The 15694-nt window shown below is 39.2% G+C and overlaps 1 protein-coding gene across 1 annotated transcript in view; it reads right to left on the reverse strand.

The window, feature by feature from the left end:
- LARS1 (leucyl-tRNA synthetase 1) overlaps positions 1-15201 on the reverse strand; it is a 70242-nt gene extending 55041 nt beyond the window's left edge. Inside the window, exons 1-4 of the mRNA XM_059417840.1 lie at positions 15033-15201; positions 4892-5010; positions 2142-2229; positions 1706-1786 (exon numbers count right to left, since the gene is read on the reverse strand). Of these exons, the coding sequence (XP_059273823.1) occupies positions 1706-1786; positions 2142-2229; positions 4892-5010; positions 15033-15038 (294 nt within the window). The 5' untranslated portion in view covers positions 15039-15201. The remainder of the gene's footprint in view (positions 1-1705; positions 1787-2141; positions 2230-4891; positions 5011-15032) is intronic.
- Positions 15202-15694: the final 493 nt, after the last annotated feature.

Genomic DNA, 15694 nt, shown 5'->3' on the forward strand with positions numbered 1-15694 from the left:
ACAATTGACTGAGATTTTCTACAACACATCTATACACATGTGACTCATTACAGAAAACTCAAATGATATAATTTATGTGTGTCAAAATTCACTAATTTATAAATTAGTATTTTTACTTCATTTATTCAGCAAGTATTTATTCAGCGTTCAAAGTACTCAATGTAGTATACCGTATGTTAGGCATCAGAGGCACCAAGATATATAAGATACAGTGTTATCATTTTGAATAACATGAATAATAGTATTTCTCAATTTAAAGATGACTGTCTTATATCTTCTATCATTATCTCAAGCCTCCAAGGTAGACAGGAGGCATTAAGTTAGAAAACATGCGGAACGCCTGGGCAGCTCAGTCGGTTACGTCTCTGCCTTCAGTTCAGGTCATGATTCCAGGGTCCTGAGATCGAGTCCTGCCTGGGGCTCCCTGCTCAGCAGGGAGCCGACTTCTCCCTCTCCCTCTGCCCTTCCCCCTGCTCATGCTCCCTCTCTCTCTCTCTCTGACAAATAAACAAAATCTTATAAAAAATTAAAAAATAAGTAAGTTAGAAAATGCACACTGAGAGATGAAGGGGTTTATCCGAGGTTATACAAACTGCCAAAATATGCCTTTCAATATGGTACTGCAGAAGATTTATACCTCACCAATATAGTATTCTTGTCAGAATATTTCATTCAAATCTCATCATGAAGAAACAATCGGAAAACTCAGATGATGGGGCATTCTACAAAATTGTTTGAGGCCTAAACCCTCAAACAATATCAATGTCATGACAAACTAAAAGAAACCAAGAAGAACTGATAACAAAATCCAACGTGTGATCCACAGCACACAAAGTAAAAAACTGCCAGAAAGAACATTCTGGAACAATTAAAAACATCTGACTAGAGATTAGATGAAGATAGTAATATTACATGAATGTTAAATTTCTTGGATGGGACAATGAGACAAAGATACGTACTCAAGTACTTGGAGGTGGCACAACATGATGGGTGCAACCTACTTTCAGCGAGTTTATAGACAGAGAAAAAAGCGTGCACGTATAATGTATGTGAACTAAAGCAGTTATGGCAAACGGTAAGAGTTGGTAATGACGTGTGAAAAGTATATGGTGTTCATTCTCCAAACATTTGCATCTTTTCTGCAGGTGTGACATTTTTCAAAATAAAAGGATGGAGAAGCAAAAGAAATGGCAGTTACATTTCCCAACCCTCTTGCATTTCGGAAATCCTTTCAACTCTAATTGTCTGGCCCCATCTTTATTTAGAATTATTTCTAATACACATTCATGACAAATGAAGACTTTTGTAAACATGATGAAAATATGATATGACAAAAACCAAAAGCTGAGACATATTTAAAAAAACTATGACTTGATGCTGATATGCTATATATCACAAGTGCATAAAATATCATGCTATTTTACTTGTTAATAGTTACAATCTAACTTGAAATATTAATACGTAAAGTCACCAACAGAGATATCAAAATTACTTAGCAATCACTTAGACCTTAATGTGTGTCTTCTATGCACTTCTTCAAGCATCTTCTAAAAATTAATTTTCACAATAGTAAATTCAACTCATTTCAAAAAACACTGCAATAAAATACATAAGTATTTGAAAATCCTATTTCAAGCTCTTAAATTGGACATTGCATTTGCTTTAAGCTAAAAAGAGTAGAAACCAATCCCAAAAGCAATCTTACCTTAATAGGCATTCCAGTACAGTGTAAACCAAAGGGGAACAGACAAGTTTTTCCTTTCAGTCTCTGGTATCCTACTGCAAACTGCAGAAAGCAAACTAAATTTAAATTACAAATTCAAATGCTAGACAAATACATAATGTTGACATTTCACAAAGATTATCAGCCTAGTTTTCCTCTTCCTCTCCTTCTTTAGAAGGAAGTCATTCCAAAATTCCATTCCTTTTTTGTCTTCTCACCATCCTAGGAATTACTTATCACACACCACATATGCAAATTAAAGAATATTTAATAGAAGTAAAATATTAAAATTATGTTTAAAATTAAGGAATTCTAAGTTCTCTTAACAGGAAATAAATTCTACATACGCCATTTTCTTCAAAATAGTATTTATCAAAGACCTTCCACCCCATTATATTAAACACAGATGAAACTTTACCTCACATTTGGATAAAGAAAATGTGTGTCCCAAATGAAGGCGCCCATTCATATACGGATATGGGAAGGTTACAAAGTACTTGCCCTTGCTGCGAAACAATCATGTAAAAAACAAAGTACAGAGAAATAAATGTTAAGTTCCTTTTACAGTGAAGAGGGGGGTGAAGGGAATGCAAACTACAAACAACTTGTTTAAATTTTATTATTTAAGAGGCACGTGGTGGTTATGCATCTGCCCTGGAATCTGATCATGATCCTGGGATCCTGGGATGGATCGAGCCCCTCATGGGGCCCCCTGCTCAGCGAGGAGTCTGGTCCTCCCTCTCCTTCTGCCCCTCTCCCCTGATCTTGCTCTTTTTCTCTCTCTCTCAAATAAATAAATACAATCTTCAAAGATAAAGAATAATTAAAAATTAAATTAAATTAAATATGTAAGTCTGGAAATTAAAGGCCCTCTTAAATTGAAACTCACTTTTGATTTAGAAAGAGTAATATATTTACAGGTAGATATTAAAGAAATAAATATCCTTGCAGCAAATAATGGAGATATAAATTAAGCCAAAATGCTGAGTAAAGATAATTTACTGAAGATAATCTTAAAACTCTTAGGAAACTGGATTAATTTAATGTTTTAGGACTGGACAAGATTTGCCTTCATTAGACATATATATAAAGCAAGTCAAAGTCCGTCAGGTAAAATAAAATACCCTCTTGGGGCGCCTGGGTGGCTCAGTGGGTTAAAGCCTCTGCTTTCAGCTCAGATCATGATCCCAAGGTCCTGGGATCAAGCCCCACATCAGGTTATCTGCTCAGCGGGGAGCCTGCTTCCCCCCAGCCCCCGCTTCTCTCTGCCTGCCTCTCTGCCTACTTGTGATCTCTGTGTGTCAAATAAATAAATAAAATCTTTTAAAAATAAAAAAATATTTTAAATAGTAAAATACCCTCAGTATTACAAGATACATATGTATCTTACCTAAAATCGTCCAAAATTCTAAAACCAACAAAAACTTCAAACAATAGCTTAAATAATATCAGAGACTTTACATTACAACAACACTCTTAATTTCCTTAAAAAAAAAAAAAGGAAAAAGAAAAGAAAAAGAAAAAATTCACTAGAGCGTGCTGGGTAGCAAGGAGGATACACCTTACAATTAGGAAGTTCTGGAAAGTAGTCCAGATCCCATCAATGCATAGCTATGCAACCTTGAATTGGTTACTTAGCCTCCCAGTACCTCAGTCTCCTCATCTACAACATAAGGATAAAGTATTGCTAATCTTAATGGATTAAAAATATTAAATGATAATATGTTAAAAATGGCATATTTCCTAATTTCTTTGCATACTAAACAATAACTTTTCAAGATTAGCTACTTCTATAATTGTTGTCAATGTATTTTCTCATTGTAAGAAGACATTCTTCTACATTTCAACATACCTGAAATTGAGATACATCTTATAAAAGATGCATATATTTATTACAGTACTGTTTTGCAGCAGTTATTTTTGTTTTTCCCAATATCATAATCATTATCTGTGGACTGTCTTAAAACTGATGCTTAACATCAAGGCAATACAGTATTTTTGAACTAAGACCTTCAAATACAGAAACCCTTCAAAATTTATACTTTGTGTTTCTGGAGATAATCATCACTAGAATATGAATCTCTAATAGAATGACTATCAGAATCAGTCATCAAAGACAAAACTTGAAAACACTCTCCTTTGTCTAAACACAAAAAATGTAAGTTAAGAAAAAAAAAACTTTATGTAGAAAAAGTCCTTTAAGAATTCTGTGGGAGGGGCACCTGGGTGGCTCAGTGGGTTAAGCCTCTGCCTTCAGCTCAGGTCATGATCTCAGGGTCTTGGGATCGAGCCCCGCATCAGGCTCTCTGCTCAGCGGGGAGCCTGCTTCCCCCCCTCTCTCTCTGCCTGCCTCTGCCTACTTGTAATCTCTATCAAGTAAATAAATAAATCTTAAAAAAAAAAAAAAAAGAGAGAATTCTAGGGAAGGGGCACCTGCCTGGCTCAACTGATAGAGCATGTAGACACTTGATCTCCGGGTTGTGAGTTCAAGTACCACAATGGGCATAGAGCTCACTTTATTCTTTTTTTCCTATATATTTCATTCATTCATTCATTCATTCATTTGAGAGAGAGGCTTGTGCTTCTGCACAAGCACAGAAGGAGGGGCAGGAAAAGAGGGAAAGAGAGGATCTCAAGCAGACTCTGAGGGAGACCAATGTGGAGCTCAATTTCACAACCCTGAGATCATGACCTGATCTGAAATCAAGAGTTGGACACTTAACCAAGTGCACCAACCACGTGCCCCATGCTCACTTTCAAAATAAAAAAATTAAAAATGAATTTAAAAAAAGAATTCTAGGGGCACCTGGATGGCTCAGGGGGTTGAGGCCTCTGCCTTCCACTCAGGTCATGATTCCAGGGTTCTGGGATCAAGCCCCACATCGGGCTCTCTGCTCAGTGGGGAGCCTGTTTCCTCCTCTCTCTCTTTCTGCCTGCTTGTGATCTCTGTCTGTCAAATAAATAAATAAAATCTTTAAAAAAAATAAAAAATAAAACAAGAATTCCAAAGGAAAGTGGATCCTCATTTCAAATGCATACGTAGAAGTTACCTCCTTCAGCCTGTTTCAGACATTATAAATACAATCTGCCTTATCCTTTCCACGAAGTGGTTTCTGCAGCCAATGGTTTTGGATACACAGGTGCAGAACTTCACAAAGTATTACTTACCTAGTCTGGTTCTCTACATTAGATGCATTGACCTCAAACACTTTCTCAGTATCCCATTTCTGTTGGATTTCTTTCTCAATCTTCTTCAAAAAGTCTACTTTGGCTGTTCCTTTTCTTTCCTGTTGGACACAAAAGAGAAAGAATTATTCACTCTATACTTTGACAGTCTTGCTTTAAAAAAAAGTGGGTTCACACAGAACTGAGCTGTTTACTGAGAGGCCATTTTTCCATGGTTATCTTGAATTTTAAACATGATTAAAAATTAGGGTTATCCTTTGTTGAGTGCTGATTCACAGACCTGTATCCCTGGGGATAAAAATACATGTTTATAAAAAATAAAAATAAATAAAATAAAATAAAAAAATTAGGGTTATCACTATCTGTCCACTTTAAACCACAAAGGGATAGTTAATGAATTACTGATATATATAAAAAGCTCTGAAACACTTTTTAAAAATCAGATTACTAAAACAGAGTAAAAAAATCAGATGCTAAAACAGAGTCGATTGTCAAACAGATACTGCTCCTATTTAGTTAAAATGTATAAATACTTAGAGAAGTACAGGATGGAGCAGTACACACTGGCAAGCTGCAATTATGCCCACCAAAGAAGGATGCTGAGACCCAGTGGGAAGATGCTAAGGGAGGATTAGTCATCTACATGTTTCCCCCACCCCCTCAAGGAAACTGATGAAGAACTTCTCTCCAAATGGTTAATAGACTATTAATGTGAAGTTAAAATGAAACAGAGAATAGCAAGCATGTCTCTACTAATATCAAATCCACACAGCAACACCGGTATCATCATCCCAGTTTCAACGGAAACTGAAAGCAAAGCACATGCATGATCACCCTATTTCTGAAAAAAAGGAAGGTTAGAGCTTCTTTCTCAGTTTTGATTCTGGGGGCAAATAATTAGCTGTTAAAACCAAGTACGCCAAAGCTGGAGTGGAATGAACATTCACAGAACAGGCAAGTGTGAAAGCCGAATACCAATGGACCATCCACAAATCTAATTCTGTTTTGAAACTTACATTAAGTTTCTAAAATTTTATTTTCTGGCATAAAGTTACTTTGAGTGAAATCAGGTTTTCTTCCCCTTCTTATATGCTAACATTTCCAGAGTCTGCAGCATTTTCAAATGAGAAAATATCTGGATTCTACTCGTACTTTTATTTAGAGGTTTTATTTATCTCTTTAATAGAGGCAGCAAGGGAGGGAACACAAGCAGGGGCAGTAGGAGAGGGAGAAGCAGGCTTCCCACAGAACAGAGAGCCCAATGCGGGGCTCAATCCCAGGACCCTGGGATCATGACCTGACCCAAAGGCAGCCGCTTAATGACTGAGCCACCCAGGCACCCCTACTCATATTTTTTTTTAAGTTTTTTTGTTTTGTTTTGTTTTGTTTTCTCTTTAAAAAAATCTCTACACCCAACATGGAGTTCAAACTTACAACTCTGAGATAAGAGTCACATGCTCCACTCACAGGGCCAGCCAGGAGCCCCTGGACTCTACTCATACTTTTACAACCTACTCAACAGGTGACCTTGCCAAGTCCCTTAACACCTACAACTCAGTCTCCTTTAATCGTGCCTCCCTCTCTCCTTTCAAACAATTTAAAAAATGCTTCCCAATGGGGTGCCTGGCTGGCTCAATCAGTAGAGCATGCAACTCTTGATCTTAGAGTTGTGAGTTCAAGCCCCACACTGGACAGAGAGCTTACTTAAATATATATTTATACATATATTTTAATTACTTTAAAAAAAAGTGGGGCATCTGGCTGGCTCAGTCAGTAGAGCATGTGACTCTCAATCTAGGGGTCATGCCGTCAAGCCCCACACTGGATGTAGCGTTGACTTAAAAAACAAAATGCTTTCTAGTCATATCGCAGATATGGTGGATTCCTGGTTGTTTTCTAAATGGTTACACAATTTGAGCACTTTGCAAAAAGGAATTCTGTGCAGTCAAAAAAACCCCAACCTTAACACTATTTCTCCAGTAACAATCTTAAATATACTTTGTCTATTATGTAATAAAAATAACTAACAGTACTAAAATTAAAATTTAGTAGAAATCTACTATGAAGTTGTCAGCTGTTTTACTATTTTCAGTTACCTACATTTTTTAAAAAACTGTAGAATTTTTCTTAAAGATTTTATTTATTTATTTGACAGAGAGAAAGAGTGCATACCCAAATGAGGAGGAGAAGAGGGAGAGGAGGAAGCAGGCTCCCTGCTGAGCAGGGAGCCCCATAGAGGGGCTCTATCCCAGGATCCCAGAATCATGAACTGAGCCAAAGGCAGACACTTAACCAACTGAGCCACCCAAGTGCCCTAGGTCCCTACATTTTAAACCAAAGAATGATTTACTATTTTTTAAGCATGTTTAATATAGAGGACAAGGACAAGCAACAGAAAGATGAAAAGTCAGTTTATAAGGAGGTGAAGGACGCGGCTACAAAGGTAGAGAGGAAATGAGAAAGAATTCCCTACTTGCAAAGTCGTGGGGGTACCTGGCTGGCTCAGTCAGTGGCGCACGCAACTCTTGATCTTGGGAGTTGTGAGTTCAAGCCCTCCATTGGGTGTAGAGTTTAATTAAAAAAAAAAAAAAAAAATCTTAAAAAAAAAAAACATCAGGGACATAATAACAAGTTTCTCCAGTAACCAAAGGAAAATGAAAGTGACAAGGAAATTTTTTGTTTCTATAAATCCTGACCAGATCATAATTGCTGTAAGTGGAAATGTTATCAAAACACAAATCTGATCAAGTCAATTCCCTTTCAGAGATTCTCTGCAGCTGTCTGTCAGGATAAAGTCTATTCTGTAAAATCTGGCACTCCAGGCCCTTCTTGCCTAATCTCTGCCAGATTGCACCCTCCTCCCCTTTCTCTTATTCCCCCACTGCAGGCCCATCAAGGCATCTGCATTTTCCCAAAAGTGCCAAGCTCCTTCCTTCACCTGAGCCTCTCTGTTCATAGTATTTTCTCTGCCCTCATGCCTCATCAATCATTTTATGATGCTCTCATCCTTCAGGTCCCAGTTAATCACCTGCACTGGTCACCAAGAGGTCATGATATGCCCTTCTTAATATGTTCCTACCTACCAATATTTCCCTATGCTGGCACTAATCACACAGTGGTGCTGGTATCTGTCTGTCTTCGTCACAGGACATCTAAAGCTTGGTCATGCTGGGGACTAGTAACTTGTATCTCATTAAACCCTCAAGGTTTAGCTTACAACAGGTTCTCAACAAATATCTGTTGAATATTTAAATTTTAAAAGAGAAGTGAATAATAATACACTGCCCGCTTTTGCACATTATGGCCATAAAAAAAATAACATACTAGGAACTAGGTACACATGTGAATCAAGGTACTAAGCAATTTGGACTCTTTCCCAAGAATTTCCACAGAAGTAAGTGTGGATGCATATGGTTATTTCCTTTTCCAGGAAAGAGTAAGGGCCTTCATCTATTCACTCCTTTAAATTTTTGTGGCTAGCCACCTTCATTCAGACCCTCAGCTCCTTTGCTCCTTCTTACTACAAAACCCTCCTCCTAATAAGTAACCTGTAAGTTACAAGTCTCTCTACTTCTATACATGCAAACCTGTTTTAAATAATAATATACAAAGACTACCATTTGAAAAGAAGCTATGGCAGAGAAAGCAGATCACCTACCCAATACCTGTTCCTTCTCTTTCTTCCTCACTAACAAATGAGGTAGTGTATTAGAGGTGGCTAAATGTACTCTTCTGTTTCCATATTAATTACTGGGTAGATTGGACCTATGTTCCAACAAAGGACTTCTGGGCAGAAGATTCCACCTACCCCTTACAACAACAGCCTGCCAACTCTAGGGTGGTGGGCTGGCTCAGCCTGTAGGGCATGTGACTCTTGACCATGGGGTCAGAAGTTCAAGCCCTATGTTGGGTATAAAGATGACTTAAAAATAAAATCTTAAAATTATAAATTAAAAAAAAAAAACAGCCTGTATAACTCCTAACAGCTGACTTAACCTGTAAATAAAGTGCCTAGGTTGCCTATAGAACCCTTTGTCTATAGGTTTCCCATAGAACCGTAGACAAATTCCTGAAACTCTCTAGGCTATAGGGACTCACAAAAATATTTTAATTTATTTTAAAATCAGAAATTAAAAGCGAACTTTAAGGTTGAAGAAACTTTAATACATTTAATATTATTTTTATTATTTCAGATTAATGTTAATATTAATATATTAATAAAACTTTAACATATTTAATATATGTATTTAGAAAATACATATACTATTATAAATATAATATTAACATACTTGCCTTTATACCAACGCAGCCTAGCTCGCGAAGCCTAGTTGTACCTTCTACCCTACAGTCATAAAATGACAAGAAATCCTACTCTATCTTTACTAAATTCCTCTTTAACCAACCTGAATTGGCTTCCACTGCATGCAACCAAATGATTCCTAAGACATTTACCCAGTTGACAGCAGACAGCAATTTCCAGAACTTTCATGGTCACCTCAGCACCAAGTACAAAGCCACAGACAAAGAAGTTACAGGACAAATATTTTTTCCTTAAAAATGACCATGTTACCCACTTTAAAGAAGAACATGAAAACAACAGTCTTCTCAAATTTTATTTAGAACTACATGTTTCTGGGGTGCCTGGTGGCTCAGTGGGTTAAAGCCGCTGCCTTCGGCTCAGGTCATGATCTCAGGGTCCTGGGATCAAGCCCCACATTGGGCTCTCTGCTCAGCAGGGAACCTGCTTCCCTCTCTCTCTCTGCCTTCCTCTTTGCCTGCTGGTGATCTCTGTCAAATAAATAAATAAAATCTTAAAAAAAAAAAAGAACTACATGTTTCTTTTCATTGTTTTGAGCACACTAAATACACAAAAACTCTTCTTTGCGGTTTCTGCTTCTCAGAAAAAAAGTTGTTCCTCAAAACATCAAAGCCAATTGTAATGAAATCTGATTTTGGCCCCAGCACCAATTTGTTGTAAAACCTTGGGAAATTCCTTGGGGCACCTGGGTGGCTCAGTGGGTTAAAGCCTATGCCTTCGGCTCAGGTCATGATCCCAGGGTCCTGGGATCGAGCCCCACATCGGGCTCTCTGCTCAACAGGGAGCCTGCTTCCTCCTCTCTCTCTGCCTGCCTCTCTGCCTACTTGTGATCTCTGTCAAATAAATAAATAAAATCTTTAAAAAAAAAAAAACCTTGGGAAATTCCTTGATCAATCTGAGCCTTACTTTCTTCAGTGGCTATTTAACTAAACAACTGGTTATAATAATTAGTTAAAAGGTTACTTTCCAAGATCAGTTTCTAAACATTGGCACTATTGACAGCTTAAGCTAAATAATTTTTTGTGTTTTTGTCTTGTGCACTGTAAGATTCTTAGAAGCACTCCTGGCTTCTAGCCACTAGATGCCAGCAGCACACCCACCACTTGTGACAATCCAAACAGTCTCCAGACCAAACTTTCTCAGGGGAACAAAATCACCCCCAGTAAAGAATCTCTAAACTAGGTAACAACTCTTCCCTATATTCATAGCATCCTGCAGCTTAAAACTTCAATGAACATTAACTTTTTTTATCTTAACAACAATCCTAAGCAGTGGGCAGACCAACAGCTATCACTTCAAAGATAATAAATCGGAAGCTCTGAGATCGTGGTGTCAGCAATTAATCAAGCTGGACAAAAACTCTCATCTTCTGACTTCTGTTTCTGCTTTCTCCTGGGACTCTGGCCATCTTCTAGCTCCACCACTTACTATCTATTCAATCCTCGATGAATTCATTTAACTCTCTAAACCTCCATTTTTCTACCCATCTATAAAATGAGAATAAAAATTATGCCTACTTTGTAGTGCTAGTATGAGGATTAAAACAGTTAATATGCATGAGAACTTAGCATAGTGCTGGACCAGGATAAATGCACAATGTCAACAAATACCACAAAGAGACATCTGGAGGGCCGCCTGGGTGGCTCAGTGGGTTAAAGCCTCTGCCTTCAGTGCAGGTCATGGTCCCAGGGTCCTGGGATCAAGCCCCACATTGGGCTCTCTACTCAACAGGGAGCCTGCTTCCCTTCCTCTCTCTCTGCCTACCTCTCTGCCTACTTGTGATCTCTGTCTGTCAAATAAATAAATAAAATCTTTTAAGAAAAAGAGAGAGAGACATCTAAACATCATGTGATTTTTATTAGGTATGAAAATGGCATTGGGGGGCGCCTGGGTGGCTCAGTGGGTTAAGCCTCTGCCTTTGGCTCAGGTCATGATCTTAGGGTCCTGGGATCAAGCCCTGCATCGGGCTCTCTGCTCAGCAGGGAGCCTACTTCCTCCTCTCTCTGCCTGCCTCTCTGTGTACGTGTGATCTCTCTCTCTCTGTCAAATAAATAAATAAAATCTTTAAAAAAAAAAAGAAGGAAAGAAAGTAAGAAAATGGCATTGGGGTTATGTTTTAAGGAAAGTTTATCATTACATTAAAAAAAACTAAGGGGCGCCTGGGTGGCTCAGTGGGTTAAAGCCTCTGCCTTTGGCTCAGGTCATGATCCCAGGGTCCTGGGATCGAGCCCTCCATCGGGCTCTCTGCTCAGCGGGGAGCCTGCTTCCCTTCCTCTCTCTCTGCCTGCCTCTCTGCCTACTTGTGATCTCTGTCAAATAAATACATCTTAAAAAAAAAAAAAAACCTAACTAAACTATGTATTGATGTAAAAACCTTATACTAAAATATGTCAAACATGTACATATGATGCCTGGAACTCGCCTATAATGAAATCCTGAGGGGTGCAGGGACAGGATACAAGGGAGGGATATAAGAATCAAGATGACCCTGAATTGCCAATTATTGAAGTTGGGTGATGGGTATATAGAATAGTTAGTACTATTATTATCTCTGTTTTGTTCACTCTTTAAACTTTGCAGATGCAAGTTTAAAAACAGTATTTTTTTTAAGTTGGCTATTATGTTTATTATATCGCAATCCCAGACCCCCCTAGAAGTCTGATATATAATTAGAAGAGTTAAAACTGTCAAAAGTTCTAAAAAATAAATACCATTCTGATATAAAGAAAATTATAGTTTGGTGTTTATATACTCAATTGTAAAATAAAAACTAATATTCTATCCATGCTATCACATGCTCTTTGTCTTACACACTTCAGTATTGGTAAGATTTCCACTGCAAAGAGAAAACTTTCTTTATGGGAGGGATTGCAAAATAAATTTTCCAATTAGCTTACAACTGGGGGTAGCACGATAGCATAATGATTAAGAGAATGAGCTCCAGAATGGGATCAAATGAATTCTAATTCCTCCTCTGAGTAGATTTGATGCCTTATTTTCCACACCAGTAAAACGGGGATAATAACAGCACCTATTTTACAGGGTTGTTTTGTTGAAAAATTATGTAAAACACTAAAGCATGGCACAGAATAAGCAATCAGTACATTTTGTTATTTTTATTATTACTTATTCTTTTTTTTTTAAGATTTTATTTATTTATTTGACAGAGAGAGATCACAAGTAAGTAGATGGATAGGTAGGCAGAGAGAGAGAGAGGGAAGCAGGGTCCTTGCTGAGCAGAGAGCCCGATGCGGAACTCGATCCCAGGACCCTGAGATCATGACCTGGGCTGAAGGCAGCGGCTTAACCCACTGAGCCACCCAGGTGTCCTACTTATTCTTTCTAAAGGGAGTTCTTATTGGATTCTTCCAATAAAGCAAACTTTAACATCCATCCCGTATCATGACAGTGCAAAACCTGAATATTTTCAGAGCACAAGAAGTGAATGAAGTCGGGGCGCCTGAGTGGCTCAGGAGGTTAGGCCTCTGCCTTCAGCTCGAGTCATGACCTCGGGGTCCTGGGATCGAGCCCCGGGTCGGGCCCTTTGTTCAGTGGGGAGCCTACTTCCCCCTCTCTCTGCCTGCCTCTTTGCCTACTTGTGATCACTGTCAAATAAATAAATAAAATTCTTTTAAAAAATCTTTTAAGAAGTGAATAAAGTAAAACAATCATATCTACCAGAAATGTTGCCAGTTTCCGTATATAAAACTTGAAGAGTATATTAAACTCTTTCAAACTAAAAAGCCATTCCCATTAACACCAAAAAAAAAGAGAAAACCTGCAAATTCCACATTAGCTAAGGATATCACCGTCGGGGAGTGGAGCTGGTGGGGAGTCATCAAGCAACACATTACAGAAGAAAAAGCCCTGGACCAGGACTCAGAAGGTACATCTTTTCCTGAAAAGCAGGGTAACATAGTGACTGAGAAGTGAGTCAATCTTTCTGAGTTCTAATCCACTTTCATCATGCCCTAGTTATGAGAAATTGGACCTGCTCATTAAGCAACCTAAGCCTGGGTTTCTTCATTTGTAAACTGCAAATAAGAGTGCCTAACTCAAGTAGATTAGTGTGAAGACTCAATGAGACAATTCCAAAAAAATGCTAAACACAAAGCATGACACATAAGAAATGTTACTTATTGACATTATTGGTTGTAACTCTGCTAGAATTCCAACTCCAATAATTCTTCAAGCCCAACAGGACCTATTGATCATGACCTTTTTTCACTAATCCTTAGTTCCCTCCCACCCCAAATCCTTATTTCCATCCCTTAAATCCATCTATATAATCACTCCTTCACTATTCTCTTTACCATTCTTGTACGGCAAAATTCCAACCCTCCTAGGCACCTGCTCTTTTCCTTCAAGCAGGCAGCTGAAAGAGACAGGAGATAAGAATTCAACAATGCTGACTGGCCTCAATTTAAATTCATGTCCACTAATGTCAAGTGTGCCCAGCAATACTACTTTCTGAAATCAACTTACTAACTCCTTCTAGACTAATGCTTCTCAAACGTTAATGTGTATACTGTCCAATACAGTAGCCACTAGTCACATGTAACTTTTTAATTTTAAAGTTATATTAAAATTCAGTCCTTCCGTTGCACCAGCCACATTTCAAGGGCTCAAGAACCATGTGGCTAGTGGCTACCAAATTAGTGCAGATACAGAACTTTTCATCACAGGAAGTTCTACTGACAGCAATGTCCCAAACAAACCTTTCTCTCAAGCCTCCAACATTTCGTCTCCCATCCTTACTTGGAGCCGGTAATCTTGCCTCCTAATTCAATGAGAAAACAGAGGCGAACAGAAAATTTTCAGTCTTCCTCATCGCATCTGCTTAACCACATGCATGTGTCCCCATATAATCTGTCTTCTTTCCTACTTCTTCCTTCTTTCCTACTACACCGATGAGTGTAGTCCTGCTTAACCCCTCCACTGATGCATCTGATCTCAACCCCTCTACTCTATTCTGGAACAGCACATCAATTTTTCCTTTCTACAGGGTAATTCCCATAAACATACAAGCATTGTGTAATTTCTTCCACCTTTAAAAAAGGGGGGGGGAGTCCCCTTTTGACCTTCACCTATTACCCCACTCCTCTGCTCTCCTTTATAAAATTCCTCAAGAGTTGTCCATATTCCGGGAACCTAGGTGGCTCAGTCCGTTAGCTTTTCACTCATACTGTTGCTTCTGCCTGCAAATCTTTTCCTCCATATAGCTGCCTGGCTTGCTCCCTTACCTCCTTTTTGCCATGCAAAGGCTTTTTGAAAGGCTTTCTTGATCCCCTTTTAAAACTACAACCCTACCCCACCTCACACTCAATGGTCTCCCCCTTCCTGTTGTTGTTTTTTTTTTCCCCCTATAGCACTTACGGGCACCTGACATATTTTACAGTGTATTTTAGTAAGTAACTCTCACACACACATGAAAACACCATGAATGTAGAGATCCGTGACTCTTTTACAGGGAAGCGCTCAGTAATTTTTTGTTAAAAGGAGGAACAAGGTTACCTACTCCTCTCTCTCCAAATAGGTTTTAGACACTTCGGTGAAATCAACACAGAAAATTAAGTAGGATGTAAAGTTGAAGACATCAGTTCTGGGCTCAACAGCTAGGAAGAAAAGGCACATGCGCACAACAACCACATCGGTAGCGTGGGGGCAAGGCATTCCCGTTCTTCAGAGGATTTTTCCCTTCAGAACAACGGCTACCACATGGAGCCCCTAGCTTCTGGAAAAAGCCGACAGCTCAGCCGGGTTCCACCGCCGGGCTGAGCCGACTCTCTTCCCGCCAGAACTCACCGCCATGGCACCGCCCAGCCAACTCTGCAAGCCCACGACAGTGACCTCGGTGATCCTGTCAAAGCAGAGATTACCACCTTTCCCTTCCGTTTGGGGGGCAGAAAGGCCTCCCACGACACTGAAGCACACACTTAACACCTGATGAGGCAATCGCCCACTCACTGAGAACTACTGCGTCGTGCATCTCGGAGGCCGCCGGGAATTGTAGTTTCCAGACCACTAGACCCCAAGTCCAGCAGACATCTATTGACTACAATTCCCAGAGAGCAACAGGCTACCGGAAATTGACGTAATCGACCACGCTATGGTGACACACAGGTAGTGATGTCACTGGCATGTTGAACTACAAAGTCCATGAGGCTGTTCCGGATTGCAGGCTGCGGAGCGCGCGCCCTGGCTAAGGTTGAGTTCCCCGACCTTCAACCTTTTCACCTGCGGCGCTAGGTTGGATGTCTGTCCGGATGCCAGGATGCAAGGTTTATTAGTCTTCGGTGACTGAGATGCTAATTATGGCTTGCCACTGTGCACAGATATTTACTACTCTCGGTGGCATTCAAAGGCCCGGAATCCAGACATTTTATAACCATTTATTAACAATCTCTGTTTTTAAGCGCGGAAGCTTGAAACCTTCCGAGTTCCAGTGCCAAGCTTACACTATTCAA

The sequence above is a fragment of the Mustela nigripes genome, chromosome 12 (assembly GCF_022355385.1).
Source record: "Mustela nigripes isolate SB6536 chromosome 12, MUSNIG.SB6536, whole genome shotgun sequence".
NCBI lineage: Eukaryota > Metazoa > Chordata > Mammalia > Carnivora > Mustelidae > Mustela > Mustela nigripes.